At 33.3% G+C, this 17,692-nt stretch overlaps 1 protein-coding gene across 1 annotated transcript; it reads left to right on the forward strand.

Annotated features, from left to right (window-relative positions):
* The first annotated feature begins 3,844 nt into the window (after positions 1-3,844).
* On the forward strand, positions 3,845-5,112 carry LOC102581690 (2-oxoisovalerate dehydrogenase subunit alpha 1, mitochondrial-like). The gene is made up of 5 exons (XM_015314949.1): positions 3,845-3,892; positions 3,934-4,045; positions 4,257-4,396; positions 4,658-4,840; positions 4,925-5,112. The coding sequence occupies exons 1-5, from the start codon at positions 3,845-3,847 to the stop codon at positions 5,090-5,092; spliced, it is 651 nt and encodes a 216-aa protein (XP_015170435.1). The 3' UTR covers positions 5,093-5,112.
* The last annotated feature ends 12,580 nt before the right edge of the window (positions 5,113-17,692 follow it).

A 17,692-nucleotide genomic window follows, 5' to 3' on the forward strand; every position in this document is an offset into this window, starting at 1 on the left:
CCCACCCAAATTTCACAATGAAAAACCGCCAAACGTCCACTTATATTATATATTAATTTGAAAATATATGGGGTAATTGTATTTTAATTGATAAAAGAATATTAAGAATAATAATGATTACTTTCCACTTTTATACTAGCTAAAAAATAAAATAAAATAAAGTAAAAACAAAAATAAGTTTTTAAGATATTAATATTTTATTGGGAAAATAATGTGTTTAAGAAAAAAAATGTTTATTAAAAAAGAGCATTTTGACCTAAAATCCACAAAATGGGCATTCTTGGATCAAAATATTAACGATGGAAATATTTTTGGACCAAATTATTAACGAATAATATTTTTATTCAATTTTATATAATTTTAGAATATGTGTGACCTTCTTCCATTTAAACTATTTCGGATAGTAGATGAGATGAATATATTTTAATTGATAAAAGAAGATAAAGAAGAAGAAAAAATATTTTCCACTTTTATATTAGCTAAAGGGATTATAAAAGAAAAAAGTTATTTAAAAAAAAATATTTTATTAGGAAAATATTGTGCTTGACAAAATATTTATTAGGAGAAGGGCACTTTGACCCAAAAGTAATAATAAAAGTATTTTTGAACCAAAACAATAATGACAAGAATATATTTAGATTAATTTATTAATAAAAAATATTTGTATTCAATTTTATATAATTTAAAAGTTTTTTTAACTTTTTTCTATTTAAACTATTTCGAATAGTATATAGGAATATATTTGATCATTTTCCTGTTCTTTATATAACTAAATTAGAGTAGAAATATTTTATGTTTAGCCTCTATAAATTGCATGTCTAGTATTCTTCTCTATATAAATAAAAACACCATCTTCAAGCTCTTTTTTATGTTTTCATTAATTTCTCCATAAATAATTAAGAAACGCCACCAATGGCCATTTGGATTTCAAGAACAAGAAGAATCTTTAACCATTTTGTTCAAAGGGCTTGTCCCTTATTTCCTCTTCACCCTAGAGGTTCAAGGCCATTTTCCTATTTTGAGTCCAAGCAACAAGAGCCACAATGCTATCATGAGGATTATGATCATGTTGATATTAAACATGATGAGAACCAAGTAATGTTTTATAACTCTTTATATAAGATATACTATCACTACTATGTGGTGATAATATGAAATTAGCTACGAAATTTGTTAGTAATTCCTAGCTAATTTGTAGCTAAAAGTCTTTTAGCTAGTTATCTTATAACCCCTTTCTAATCTGTAGTGAAATGGGATTAGCATGAAATTTTTGCTATTTATTAACTACACAATTTTGTCAGCTGATTATATCTACATTTTTATTTCATGTTGATTAGTTAATGTTCTTTGATTTTTATTATTACATATTGTTTTCTTTGCTTTGGTTATCATATTATTTGTTGTTGCATGGTGGGAAAAAATAATGTTTTCATGCTGAGTAATTAATAGTAATGTTTTCATACGGAAAATTAGGAAGTTTAATTCTCACTATTTCAGTGAGAATATATTTTTCATCATGGATTTTTCTAGTGAGCTGATTAGGTGGGAAATGAGTGGGAAAATCATGTTCTGTAGCACAAATTTTCTACTGATTCGCGGTGAGAAAAGACTTTGTTTCCATTAATGATCTCAGACCAATCATCCCAACACAATCCATGTTGATTGCATTCCTTATTGACGTTGAGGTGACATGAGCTAGCTTGACCATCTCAAAAGGAGTTCAAGTCGAGCACGACCGTCATTTTTTTCTTTTAATGCTAAGAAGTTGAATAGAGATAATATATAGTTTGATATTGTATTCAAAATATGATAATCTAAGAAGGTTTTATATTTAATATTTAATGATTTTCATCATTTTAATGAAATTTTTAGATAATACTATTTCTTATAAACAGGCCATGGATTTCCCAGGAGGAAAAATCCCATTTGTTTCTCAAATGAAATTCATTTCAGAGTCATCAGAAACAAGGTTAGCTTGTTTTAGAGTTCTTGACAATAATGGCTCTCCAATTCCAGGCAGTGTATTTGAACAGGTAATTAATTCTTGTTTGGTAGAATTTTCAATCTATGTATAACTAATACATAGCAAATCATATTGTATTAATCCTTTAATTTGCATGTTTTACTATATATGTAAGTTTCTGCATTTAGTAAGTAATTATTTAATGGAAAAGACTCAAATATGTCATCGAACTTTGAGAAAAGGCTCATTCATGCCATTATTATTTATTTGTTAACTGAAATGGTGTAGATTAGTCAAACTTTTAATGAAGCACATTTATGAGTCTTTTCTCAAAATTTGATGACATATTTGAGATTTTTTTCCTTTTAAAAAAATAATTTAATAAAAGACATGGCCGAATCATAATTGACCACGTGTAAAAAAATAATTTTGCAAAATTGAAACTATTTTCAAATAAATAATGACATGGATGAACCTTTTTGCAAACGAAAATAACATAAATGAACAAAACTTTTAACCAATGACATTAATGAGTTTTCTCTCAAAGTTCAATGACATATTTGAGGCTATTCCCTTCTTTAATTCCGACCTACTGCATGACATGTTTATGAACACAAGATTCAACCGCGTGACATGTGGTTTGGTGCTTTGTTAGGTGAGGAAAGATTTGGCAGTGAAGATGTATAGTACAATGGTGACCCTTCAAATAATGGACAACATTTTTGATGAAGCAAAAAAACAAGGGAGGTTATCCTTTTATATGACCAGTGTTGGAGAAGAAGCCATTAACATAGCCTCTGCTGCTGCCCTCACCCCAGATGACATTGTCTTGCCTCAGGCAATTTTTTGGCCGTCTTATTTCTCAGACAGTCGCTCAACTAATAGTTATTATCTCAAAAAATCACCTTTCTTTATTGAAGAAAGCTAAAATCAAGAAGAAAAGTGACTTTCTGAAATAATAATTGCTTAGTTGAGTGACCATCATCTAACATATCAACTCATAAAATGCACACAAGTAATAAATAGAAGAAAAATGAACATTAGATTTATGAGGTTTGACTAAAATGTGCTCATATTCTCAAGTAAAATAGGGAAAATAAGTTTGATGTATTTTTTCTAAAAAGTAATTAAAAAAATCGCGTGTTTAGCTCATAAAAAAGAATCAAGCCCAAAGTTGCAGAGCGTGTTGAAGATATAAATTAAGTAAAACTAAAGTACCTGACTACCCACATGAACTTGACACTATGTTTGTCCTAATTACTCTTCAATTCGACTTCCCTGTTACGTGTTAGGTAAAATGCTCTGCCTTGCTCGTACCTTTTAAAACGGTAGATGAAAATGTAAACACACATTTTTATTATGATTGCAGTACAGGGAGACCGGTGTTTTGTTATGGCGTGGCTTCACCCTGCAAGAATTTACCAGTCAATTGCTTGGAAATAAGGGTGACAATGGAAAAGGCAGGCAAATGCCAATACATTATGGTTCTAACAAGCTCAATTATTTCACTGTCTCTTCAACTATCGCGTAAGAATCTTTTATCATTATGATTCAAATTATATTTATGCTTCACTTGAGTCGAGGGGTAAGACTGCATACACACCATCCTCTCCAGATTCACTTATAGGATTACACTGAGTATGTTGTTGTTGTTGCTGTTGTTGTTGTTGTTGTATCGTTTAATTAAACTACTTATATTGTTCATTTCACCAGCACACAGCTTCCACAGGCTGTAGGTGTGGCTTACGCGCTGAAAATGGATAAAAAGGAGGCTTGTGTTGTCACTTATTTTGGAGATGGTACCACTAGTGAGGTGATTTTTAATAAATACTACTCCCTTCGCGCTATCCCTTAAGAAACTACTTATTCCTATAAATTAATATGGACCGGAGGGAGTATAATTTATGGCATTTTCGCTTAGAAGATAAGGTAGTTTTATTCAATGAGTTTTTGTGTTGAATTATTTTCAGGGAGATTTCCATGCTGCTTTGAATTTTGCAGCAGTTCTTGAAGCTCCTGTTATATTTCTATGCCGCAACAATGGATGGGCCATTAGCACCCCTGTCGCTGAGCAATTCCGAAGTATTCCCCTTAGCTCAATTCAATCTGTTTTAAGGGTGAAAGATGTTCAACGAAAAATGTTTTCTGTAATAAGTTATTTTCTAGTGTTTGGTTAGTCAAGAGTCATTTTCGAGAAATATTTTCTGAAAATGACTTACATCATATCAAACACGGTTCCTAGCTATCTCAGATAACTTAAGCTACATTTCTCCTAAATATTTTCCAATGGTAGGTGATGGAGTCGCGATAAAAGGGAAAGCTTATGGAGTTCGAAGTATTCGTGTGGATGGCAATGATGTTCTTGCAGTTTATAGTGTTATTCGTGCAGCTCGCGAAATGGCAATAAAAGAACAAAGGCCAATAGTAGTAGAGGTGTGAAATTCAGCTATTCGTATTAGGGAAACAAGCCTGATATACCCCTCGCTACAAAAGTGGCTCAGATATACCCCTACCATTACAAAAGTGGCTTTGAGCCATTTCTATAACAGTAGGGGTACGTGTACCACTTTTTTAACAAGGGGTATATCAGCTCTACATCGCAAAGTTGAGAAATATATTAGGCCCTATTCCCTTCATATTATTTCTGTATAAGGTTTTATGCTTATAAAACTTGCATTTTGTAACACTTATTAGGCCATGGCTTATCGAGTAGGCGACCATGCATCGTCTGACGATTCAACCAAGTACCGATCCAGGGAAGAAATCGAGTACTGGAGAAGACGATGCTCAGTAGCCAGATTCAGAAAATGGATACAGAAAAATGGTTGGTGGAGTGATGAAGAGGAACTAGAATTCCGGGGAAATACCAAAGAGCAGGTTCAAGATTCAAAATCTTAAAATCTATTTGATTTGAATTTTGTTCTATTTTATTATTTGTTGATTTTTAAAAAATTTATGTAGGTGTTGCAAGCACTTGAAAGAGCAGAGGAAACAGAGAAACCTCCCTTGGCAGATTTGTTTACTGATGTTTATGATCAAATCCCATCAAATCTTCAAGAACAAGAGAGGTATATTAGAGACGCGATAAAGAGACGACCAAATGAGTATCCTTCTAATAAACCTCTATAGGCTATATATGAAAATGGTAATAGATAAGTGCAGGAGCTTGCTACATTTTCAATTTGAAAATGGTTCCTTTGAATTCCAGTAATATCCTCTATGTAATATGAATATACAATGCAGTTGTGGGCGTGTTCGTTACTATCTTTTGCAGAAAATAACAACTCTGAAATTAAGTTGTTGCCGTTAAAGATCATTTTTGGTATAGTGAACTAATCAAACTAACTCATGTGCCTAGTATTTTCTTTTCCTTATCTTAAAAGTTTCCACTTTTCTCTCTTGGTATATCATGGATTCACCAACTGCAGAACAGAACAAACTAAGGCTACTCTAAAGAATCATATATACCTACTAGCTAGAAAACATAGAAGAAGAAAATTTAGATTTTGAAGGTAAAGAATCATCAATCAACAATGTGTAGGGATAGAGGATTCAAAAACCTTTCCCTAACCATGGTGCATGGGCTTTCCAAAGACCACATTTGGTTAACAATTAGTTCAATGAAACCATAGTACATAAAATCCCATTACTAGTAGTCGTAGAACTACTCTTGTAGTTTCTTATCCTTTAATTTTTGTCACTATCTATTATTTCATGTAGTTTGTTTGTAATATTATTTTTGTTGTAGTTAGTACTATTCTATTATACTTTCATTATGTCTTTTCTAGACTGTTTTTCCCTTGAGTCGGCCCAAGTTGAAGTCAAACGGGAGGAATATTGGGGTCCAAAGTTCAGCCTTGAATAAGTCCAAAGTGGTGCAAAAAAGGCTCAAAAGGAGGCTAATTTTAGCCCTTGCGGAGCTGAAATCCACAGCGCCCAATGGGGCTCAAAAGCCACTACCAAGAGAGCCCACAAAGTCCTTAATCCGACCACAATTTTTAGGGTTTTAGTTTTACCCTAGCCACCAAGCTAGAGTTTTATTTTATTAAGTTCTAGATTATTCTTTTAGGGTTTTATTAGGGCTAGCAGCCACCTGATTTATTCTATAAATAGGAGTGTTTTCCATTCATTAAAAAGACATTACATTGATATTAATAATATTTGAGAGAGTTCTTTTGAACCTTTGTAGTTTGTAACTTGTTTTTGAGAATTTATCTTTAAATCTTTACTAGTTTTAAAGTTTAAGGTATAAAGTAATTTCTTCTTGTGATATCTTGAAGTACAGAAACCCTATCAGTTTGGGCGCTAATTACATCATATCCTAAAAGTTTCTCAAATTAAAATAATTTCAATTTTTTTTGAAAACTTGTAGATACATTGCTTCTTCGTCCGATACATAGCAAACGATATACATAACTATAAACCAGATTGATATTGATTTAGGCTTGGATGATTTGTGTTATGCATCAACAATAACATTAGTATCAGATACATTGTAAACAAATTTGAAATATATATGTGATAGAGATGGAGTGATGTATCCGTATGTTAAGAGAGAAGGAAAAGGAATTTTTTTGTAGTTACTTCAAATGGTAGAGATTTTTTGAGATTATGTTATCTTAAGTTGTGTAATTGCATAATTTTCTCTTTTATTTATATCTTATCTCTGTACAAAATGGGCCAAGTGAACCCAAAAGGAAAAGAAAATAACAAAAATAGAAAACAAAAAAAGGCCCAGTCCAAAGGATCCGCCTCCTTTTATATATCAGCCCTAAGAAGTAGGGTTTTCCATTTTGAGCTCGTGATCATCTCCTGAAAGAATAAATGAAGAACAGTATAGAAAATTTTCTTCTTGTATATCTCAATGAAAACTATACAATTAGGTTGTATTTATACAAGTAAGATGACATCTAATGGTAAACCTTAAAGAATAAAATATTCTCAAGATCAAATGGAAAAGGAAAAAATATCAAAAGAATATTTACGTGACAAAATTAGAAAAGGAAAAGGAATATCTATATATCTCCTATGTATGTGCAGAATATATGAAAATAAATCCAACAGCCTCCCTCAAGTTGGAGGGGAGGAAGAAACCCCAAACTTGCCTAAAAGCTAATGATGCACAGGTCCGGTCAAGGACTTGGTAAAGATGTCAGCCAACTGTGAAGAAGATCTGACATAAGATAAAGAAATTAAGCCGACGAGATACTGTTGACGGACGAAGTGATAGTCAATCTCGACATGCTTTGTCCGTTCATGGAAGACTGGATTTTTTACGATGTGAATCGCAACAAGACTGTTAGAGTGAAAAGGTACTGGCAAGGAGATCGAAACTGAGAGATCATCAAATAGGCGAACCAACCAATCAAGCTCGGCTACAACCCTCCTCATAGATCTATACTCAGCTTCAGCAGAACTGAGAGAAATTGATGTTTGTTTCTTAGATTAAGAGAAGACCCGAGAGAAATATAAAATCCACTCACTGATCTTCGTGAATCTGGACAGGTACCCCAGTCAGAGTCACAAAAGGCCATCAATTTGAAAGAAGCAGATATAGACATAAATAGACCAAGACTAGGATCTTTGAGCAAATAATGAAGAACCCGTAAAGCAGCTTCAAGATGAGGTTCACGAGGATCTTGCATATATTGACTCAAATGTTGCACTGTAAAGGATAAATCAAGCCTTGTATGTGTGAGATAATTGAGCTTACCTAATAAACGCCTCTATAAAGTAGGATCTTTTATGGGAATCCCTTTATTTGCTAGTAACTTGATAATAAGATCCAAAGGTGAAGAAACAAGAGATAAATGTAGAGAATCAAACTCCTGTAGTAAGTCCAATGTGAATTTCCTTTGGGAAATAATCATACCAGTAGGTTCTCTCACAACCTCCATCCCAAGAAAATAATGCAACTGACCAAGATCTTTAATTTTAAATTCTTTGTCCAGAAAAAGTTTTAAAGCTTGCAATTCAGCTTCATTGTTTCATGTCAACAATATGTCATCCACATATACTGCCACAATAGAAATAGAATCAACATATTTCTTAAAAAAAAAGAATAATCATTCATAGAATGACTGAAACCTTTAAAATTGAGAGCAGAAGTGAGTTTAGAATACCATTGTCTGGATGTTTGCTTAAGTTCATAAATGGATTTTTTAAGCAAACAAACATGGTTAGGAGAAGGAGGTGCAAGACCAAGAGGAAATTTCATGTAAACCTCTTCATTTAAATCACCATGTAGAAAAACATTATTCACATCTAATTGAAACACACCCCATCCATTCTTCAGTGCAATAGCTAAAATACACCTGATGGTGGTCATCTTGACTACTGGAGAAAAAGTTTCATTATAATCAATAAATTCTCTCTGCACATCACCTCTAATGACTAATCTAGCTTTTAGTCTTTCAATACTTTCATCACAGTGTTTATTTACCTTATAAACCCATTTAGAAGGCAGAGCCTTCTTACGTGTAGGCAACACAACAACATTCCATGTGTTGTTAAGGTTTAAAGTTGTAAGTTCTTTATCCATGGCTTCCTGCCAACCCGGATGGTGAGCTGCCTAAATATAGCTAACATGTTCATGTATACTAGTAATGGAATTGAGCATGACTTGATTGTTAGAAGATAAATCACTAAAAGATAAAGACTCAGGAGTAACAGGACTTAGGAAACAAGAAAAAGTCACATCAGTACGATGGAGAGCATTGCAAATATAGTCTTCTAAGTAATCAGGTTTCTTGTGATTTCTGGAAGATTTTCTGAGTATAATTTGAACAACAGGTAATGGAGAAGAAGGTATAGGGGATATATCAGGAGAGGAATTGATATGTGAAGTAACATTGGAAGGAGACGGAGATTTAGAAGGACTAGTAGATATGGGGACATTATCAAAATCAGAAGAACAATCAGAATTTGATGTGGAAAAATGAGGTTCTAAGGGATAATTAGAAGAGATGGAAGTAATAGAAGGAAATAAAGTAGAACGTAAATTAGATTGTGAAGAGAAAGGAAAATACTCTTCATGGAAAATAACATTCCTAGAGACTGAAATTTTCTTGCTTTGTAGATCCAACACTTTGTAGCCCTTTTTTCCATATGGATATCCTATAAACACACAAGGTGAAGTTGTAGGATCAAATTTAGTTCTATGTAAAGGAAGAGTAGAGACAAAACACAAGCAACCAAAACACTTAAGATGAGAATAAGATGGTTTAACTTTGAACAGAACCTCAAAAAGGGTTCTTGAATTCAAAACACTGGAAGGAAATCTATTTATAAGATAAGTAGCAGCTAATAAACATTCCCCCCAATAACCAATATGAAAGTGAGATTGATATAAAAGAGCTCTTGATGTTTCCAATAAATGCTTGTGTTTTCTCTCCACTACTCCATTTTGTTGTGGAGTGTGGACACAAGTAGTTTGATGAATAATTCCCTTGGAAAGAAAAAAATTAGATTGAATTTTTCCACAACCTAATTCAAAAGCATTGTCAGCTCTGATAATTTTAACTTGGGAATTGAATTGTCTTTCTACCATAGAAATAAAAGAATGAAGGACAGAGAAGGCATTTGATTTAGTCCCAAGTGGATGAGTCCAAGTAGCTCTACTAAAATCATCAACAATTGTAAGAAAATACCTATACCCATCATGTGTAATGGATTTATAAGGACCCTAAGTATCCACATGAATTAAGTTAAAAGCAGCATTGGTACAAATAGCACTAGAAGGAAAAGATAATTTTGATTGCCTTGCCATAGGACAAATAACACAAGGAGAAGAAAACTTTAAACAAGATTTAGAAAATTGAAAAACTTTCTTCATATTACTCATTGGAATATGGCCTAATCTATAGTGCCATAGCTTCTCTTTTACATTGGAATCAAAGAAACTAGAACAAGAAGTAAATGCATTTATTAAAGAACTTGAAAACGATAGACTATGAAGACTGGAACTAGGTAGGCTCTTTGTAGAAACTGTTGGCTGACTTGACTTGAAGATATATAGACCTCCTTGTTCTTTACCAAGCACCAGAGGCCTCTTCAGTGAAGGGACCTGTAACATGAAACAAGCGTTAGGGGTAAAAAACACACATTTTTGAAGTTGTTTACATAATTTGTGAATCGAGATAAGATTGAATCTGAAAGAAGAAATATAGAGAACATGTTGTAGAACTGGGTTGGATAAAAGAGAAACAGTTCCTGAATGAGTAACCTTTATTTTATGAGAATTTGGTAGAGTTACCATGATAGGTTTAGGTAAAAGATTGAAATTAGTGAAAAAACTTCTATCAAAAGTCATATGCTCAGATGCTCCACTATCTAATATCCAAGAACAGGTGTCAACTTTAAACAAGTAAGCATAAGAATTAAAGAGCTTGGTCATACCAACACAAGTGAGGTTTGCAGATGCATTAGTAGACCCATCATTCTTTTGATTTAGTTTCTGCAAAAGTTGCAAAAGTTGTGCCACATTTTCTTGACTGAGAGAATTCACATCTGAATCATTTTCCACTCCTTGATGAGTACCTTCTCCTGTACTATAAACATTGCTGGCAATAGTACCCTTTTGATACTTCTTAGATTTAGTGAACTTGAAATCTAAAGGAAAACCATGAATTTTATAGCACTGGTCAATATTATGTCATCTTCTTATAATAGTTGCATACCAGAGAAATTTTCTTAATGGGATTTCCTTGTTGAGTTTTGTAATCATTGAACCTCTTTTCTCCTGCATTACTAACAAGAAATGATGTTGATTCTCCTGGACAAGCAGGAGTAGCATGAATTTTCCTTTGTTTTTCATCTTGAATAACAAGAGAATAAGCCTGACCAATAGTAGGAAGAGGGGAAGATAACAAAATATTACTTCTAACCCCTATGAAAATATCATTTAGACCCATAAGAAAATGAAGCAACCTTTCATCTTGATGAGCTTTTATACTTTTTTTCTTTTGCTCCACATACACACTCACAACTACAAGTAGAAAAAGTGTTTAGTGTATCTAACTCATCCCACAAACTCTTCATTTTTGTGAAATATGCAGAAATACTAGAATTTCCTTGAACTACAACATTTAAATCTTTTTAAAGTTGAAACAATTTGGCACCATTAGCTTGACCAAATCTATCTTCCAAGTCAGACCATAAGACTTTGGCGCTTTGGGAGTACAAGACAGACTCAACAATTTCTTTTAAGAGAGAATTTAGTAACCAGGACAAGACCATGTCATTACATCTTGACCAAGTCTTTTGAAAAGTTATATTAGTAGGAACAACTAGGGATTCATCTATGAATCCTAGTTTGTTCTTCGCTGAAAGGGCTATAATAGCAGTCCTTCTCCAGCCACCATAACTCCTACCATAAAAAATAGTGGAGACAAGGTTCATGCCGGGATAATCAGAAGGGTGAATGTAGAAAGCATGTGATGAATCCATTGCATTGATTGCAGGAACTCTATCACTCGTTTCTGTGATTTGAGTATTGGATGATTCAATTTCAACCATTTTTGAAAATAGAGAAGAAAAATGAAAGCGGAAGACAAAAAATTAACATTAACACTGCTCTGATACCATGAAAGAATAAATGAAGAACAATATAGAAAATTTTCTTCTTGTATTTCTCAATGAATAAAACTATACAATTAGGTTGTATTTATTCAAGTAAGATGACATCTAATGGTAAACCCCCTAAAAGAATAAAATATTCTCAAGATCAAATGGAAAAAGAAAAAATATCAAAAGAATATTTACATGACAAAAGTAGAAAAGGAAAAGGAATATATCCATATCTCCTATGCATGTGTAGAATATATGAAAATAAATCCAACATCTCCCTCTGTATCGCCACTTGGAGCTTCTGGTAACTTGAGCTTCATTTTCCTCTTGTTGTGGGTCATCAATACTTATTATGACGATGATGAAGCTTCCTTTCTTCTCAGCTCACATATGTAACTATAGTTTTCCTTTGTTCTAATATGATTTTGTTCTTTATTTATTTCTAATCTTCGCTTCCTTATCTGTAGAGGTGTATTCCGATGGATATAGTGGGTTTCTAGGTGGAATCGAGAGAGAAATCCACTATCGGGGAAAAGTTTCCAAGGTCGTTATCGCATAGAGAAATGATGCATCGGAACTGTGAACTTCCAACAACTTACAAGGTGTTCTTCTTCATCCATGTGTTCCATTCTGAAAAATTGAATGAATCTGGGTTGTTCACCAAACCTCTTCATCCTCGTTATTGCAGTTTTATTGTCAACTTCCAAACATCATTCATGTATTGTGGTTAGCATCAATTAGATTCTTTTTCTTAGATCTAGATATCAGCATGCTAAATCCTTTAAAGAGATTAATACCACCATTGACATTTTAATCCTCAAAAAGATTTCTAATTTTAAATGTTTTTAGAGGTTGGAATCGAGCTGCTTTAGAACTATTATGCTTCATCTGCTCATACTTGTCAAGGATGTATGGACCAAGCTGAAATCTTCATGCCAAAAAGGGCTATGATCATGATCTTATCTCTTTTAAAAACATATTAAATAAGTACACAACTAAGTTAGATTTTATAGGTGTGTAGTATAGATACATGATTTTTGACCCTTTCGAGTTTCAATTCATATTTTAGCTTTAAGTATCTATTTTAAAATCTTATCTTTTTTTATTTTAGTTTTATTTTAATAAGAACCAATCCTAATTTTCCACCTACCCTAAGATTTCTCAAACAAACTCATCATTACTCATTTTTCTTGCTCACTAAGGAAGAAAGAGCTATAACAAGTTCTTTTCTTGAACAATGAAATTGCAACAATTTATTGTAATTACAAAACTACCCTAATATAACGGGCCCAATTTGCAAGCAACCATGTTGATGGCGAGTTGCTTGCTTATTGGTCTTTCTTCGATAGTACTAGTAAAGGTACAACATGAGCATCTGTGACACAAATATGTACAACAATGAAATACTCAAATTCAAGATCGAGCAGAAAGTTTCTCTTCAACTAAGGGGGAAAAACAGCTTGAAGAGTAACAAAGGGACTTGCACAATTTGATGAGAGTTCCAAAGACAGTCTCATTTTTTTACCACTTCTGCATCTAATGTGCCAAATAAACAAAAGAATATTACAATGTTGTTTGGTGGAAAGAAGCATGGGATGAGCTATGGTGGTCTAAGATGCGGAATTGTGAAGACTCATGGATTGTCGGACAATTATTATATGGATAGCTTCAGCACTTCATGCAGGAAGAAATTTCGGGCAGTGAGACCAAACTTCGAAGTATGTTGAATGATTCAGGTACTCCTTTTGTAGTGTGATGTTTACGTTGCACTTCCTCTTCAAATTTATCTTCAATGACATAGTCTGCATCATTGGAAGAGAGGGAAAAAGTTTACCATTAAAGATCGCTATTAAAGGGGAATAAATGCATATGTTACCGTCAATGTGAGTTTGAGGATTTTTTTGTCATTTACATTTACTTTATAGATTTTGATGTTCAACTTGTTGCATCTCTTTTAATTTTCCTGGAATTTTCTTACAATTATAGGTTTGACAAATCATTTCCATAAGAAAATTGAATTTTTTTTATCAATCCTGAGAGCCTTCGATTAACATGTGTTAGTTGATCTGCAGTAGGACATATCTTTGTGCAAAATGATAGCATCCAAAGAATCTCTACTCCATTGAAAGACAAGGATGAAGATTTAAAAACTCCAAGGAGGCCATAACAAGATCTCAAAACAAGGAGTTCAATGATAAGGTCAACGAGCTTCAATCGTTGATCCAAATGTGTCTTGTTGGGGAAGAAGAGCTCAAGCTCGAGGGAGATGAATTGTCCAAATGCTACAACTATTTGGTGGCCCAAGTTGAAGTCCAAGAGGAAGAATAATTGGGTCTAAGGTTCAGCCTTAAAGAAGTCCAAAGTGGTGCAGAAAGAGGCTCAAAATCAGCCCAAAAGGAGGCCAATTTTAGCCCTTAGGTGCAGCTGAAATCAGCAACCCAATAAAGGCCAAAAGGGGCTCAAAAGCCACGACCAAGAGGGCCCACAAAGTCCTTAATTTAGCCACAACTATTAGGATTTTAGTTTTACCTTAACCCTTAAGCTAGGGTTTTATTTTGTTTAGTTCTAGATTGTTCTTTTAGGGTTTTATTAGGGCTAGCATCCAACTTATTTATTCTATAAATAGGAGTGTTTTTTTCATTTTTAAAAATACATTAGATTGATATTAATAATATTTGAGAGAGTTCTTTGAAGCTTTGTAACTTGTTCTTTGAGAATTTATCTTTAAACATTTACTAGTTTCATAGTTAAGGTATGAAGTAATTTCTTCTTCTAATATCTGTGATTTATTTTTGGTATTCTTTAGAAGGTGATTAGTTTATAAATACTAATTATTGTCTTTAGTTACTCATAAAGCGGTCAAGATCTGAATCTATTATTTTGATTCGTTTCTCAAGTAAAGGCGTTAGATTTCTTCCATAAATCTATGTGTTGTTACTTGGATCTTGGCAAGGCCTTAGAACATTAAATCCTTGGAAATTCTTGGATCTTTCCTTTGAATTTCTCATATCCTTTTACGTAGCTTCTCTTTCTTTTCTATAACAACTTCCGCACTCTAATTTACAACTCTATATTTGTGATCCCCTTAACCTCGTTATTGTCAAAAGGTCTAGTGAGCAAATTTATCATGGAACCTATACATATAAACAAATCATTGGTTCATTCGCTAATGAGACTTTCTAACCCACTCTAACATAACCTTTCTAATAAATCGAGTATACAAAATCAGTTAATGAATCATTAAATTTCAAGGGTTTTGAAGAAGGGGTAGTGATACAAAACTTCAGGAATCAAGAATAGAACTAGAAAATGGATGCCAACATCAGAGAGTAAAACACACTCATCAGAGAAGTAGCTAAAACAAATCAAATATTAACTGATGTGTCTTTTAGTACTCTAATCAAGTTCACTTTCCATTTACTCCTCTTTGACTAAGTCAATCACCAAAATCAAAACCAAGACTTATTTGACACCTTTTATTCAATTTTTCTCAACTGATATTGGTTAGAGTTGTAATAGTATTTGCCTCTGCAGCTCTCATCCAACCAATAGTTTTTTCAAGCTTACCTTTGACTAATGCCTAGTGGTTCTTTAAAATGCTCACATGGCTCACATTTTAAGCTTATAACTAGAGGTGTTCACGGTTTGGATAAAAATCGATCCAAACCGAAAAACCGATAAAATAAAACCGGTTTTATTTCGGTTTGGTTTGGTTTGGTTTTAGATTTTTGAAAACCAATAGTATTTGGTTTGGTTATGGTTTTATTCAAAACAAATAAAAAAAATAACCGAACCAAACCGATGAATTATATACATATATTTTATTAATATACATACTTAATAGATTGTTTTTATAAAAAAATTTAAAGATCTTATACATATTTTCATTAAAATTTCTTTATAATTTACTTATTGAAAACAAAAATGTCTAAGATGAAACATTTATCTTATTGATTTCATGTATATGAGTGTCTATGACAATTCTTGTGGAACTGAAAATGTTATTGTCTCTTCCTTCTAGGCTAATATTGTGAATTTTAAAGTCTTATTGATAGTTAATTTAGTGATCGAAAGTTCAGTAATAATTTAAGTCATTCTAACTATTTTTCGTTTTTGAATGCATTGTTGTCACTTTTTTTCACATTTTGAATGAATTGTTTCTTTTATTTTTGTGTATGGTTAATAACCGAATAACCGAACCAAACCAAACCGAAACCGATAACCACCAAACCGATAAATGTATATTATATTTGGTTTGGTTTGGTTTTGATAATTTAAAAACCGATTAAGTTTGGTTTGGTTTTGGTTTTAACCAATAACCGATCCAAACCAACCCATGAACACCCCTACTTATAACCAGTGTTGTTAGAACAGAATCTTATATACATTTACACTTGTATAAAAATTAGCTAAGTTTTTGGTATCAAAATTTCTTGCAAAGAACGATGAGACAAGAATGTGCAGTTAGGAGAAACATTAACCATATTGTTTAAGAACTGTTTTCATGTTGCCTAACCTTTTTTGTCAGAATGCAATATTTTGGAGGTTTGATCTTTCTTTAGAGACATACATCTCAAAATGAGGCTCTAAAAATTGTCCAGGACAAATTCTAAACTCTACAACTATATAAGGAGTCACATAAGATAAAGTAAACATGTATAAAGAAAACGTAATTACATATAGATGAATTGATCAAGGCGAAACTTGTGAGAAGACAGTATCTCAAAAATTGTAGCTTCAAATTGATGTCATGATTAGGAGATGGTTTCTATTAACATATCACTTAGATTACCTTCTTCTGTTTCTTTAACGTAGTTGGTTTGGCAAAAAGCCTCAGCGCAGTCCGCCCAGCGAAGTCAATAATAGCTCAACTTATTTTTCTACTACTTTGTCTTTAAAAAAATATGGTACAATGCGACAGATTATGAGAGGTATTGCCTAATATGAAAAGGGGAGGGGGGACAACTAGTATTGCTGTAACGACCTGTTTCCATCGTTATGGAAAAGTCAATGAGGAAGGAATTTGGATCAGAAAACTTTTGAGTAGTAACTTGGAAATTTCTAGCCTAGGCCAGACTTGGATGAAATCTGAGTCAACTGAGGTCTAGGGCAATCTGGTAATGGATGGGGGATATAATTATGAGTTTGATTACGTGAGTGGATAGCCAAGACGTTAAGGAGCCTGTACGGCTTTACGGAATCAAATTCGGGCGAGTAGAACTCCTAAAACTGATCTTGGCATGAAAGGGTAGTTTTAAAACGTCCAGGTTTAAAGGTGTATTGTGAAATGGGAGCTTGGAACTCAAATTCTGTGCAAGCCGCTGGGGCAAAATTAATATTGCTAGGGCGAGGCCGCTATGGTGGGATAGGGCTCGTCGTGGTGGGACAATCATGACTTAAATTGGGGAAAACCCCAAAATCTTTATTTTCTGCAAACTTCGTTCTTAAGAGCTAAGGGATAACCCAGGGCAGTTTCTTATAAGATTTCCCATGACTTTTTGCGCTAAAGGTAAGTTAATTACTCTCCTAATCCGTATTTCGATTCTTAGAACTTAGAATCCTTGTAAATCATTGTTGGGGAAGGGTTTTGGCCTGAAGTTAATGGTGGGAAAAGCCCTAGTTGAACATTAGGATCATGGGTTTGGCCTTGGTTGATATTTTGATATAATTCGAGTAAATTAGGTCTTGTTTATTGATGCTTGCATTAATTATTTGTTTTAGACCAAGAGCAAGATGAATGACTCTGTAAAGGGAAGGCTAAAGTGTCTTAGGAGTATCCAGGCTTGGTTTTGAGATAGGTGATGGTTCGACTACCTGTTGTGTTATATATGCTTGTTAATTGCTCCATTGTATGCATGCATGTACGTGAATAGGAAAACATGAATGTATCTAAGGAAATAATTAAGTATGAACAATTACATGCCATGAACTTTTTACTTGACTATGTGACTATGTGTACTGTTCATTATGGGTGTGATTGTGACTGTGGTTGTGTTGATTGGATCGAGTGTCACGTTTTGACAAATACATTGGACTGGGTGTCACGTTCCGACATATATATTGGATCGGGTGTCACGTTCCGACAGATATATTGAATCAGGTGTCACGTTCCGACACATACATATATATTGGATCGGGTGTCACATTTCGACACACTAACAA

The sequence above is a fragment of the Solanum tuberosum genome, unplaced genomic scaffold (assembly GCF_000226075.1).
Source record: "Solanum tuberosum cultivar DM 1-3 516 R44 unplaced genomic scaffold, SolTub_3.0 scf00331, whole genome shotgun sequence".
NCBI lineage: Eukaryota > Viridiplantae > Streptophyta > Magnoliopsida > Solanales > Solanaceae > Solanum > Solanum tuberosum.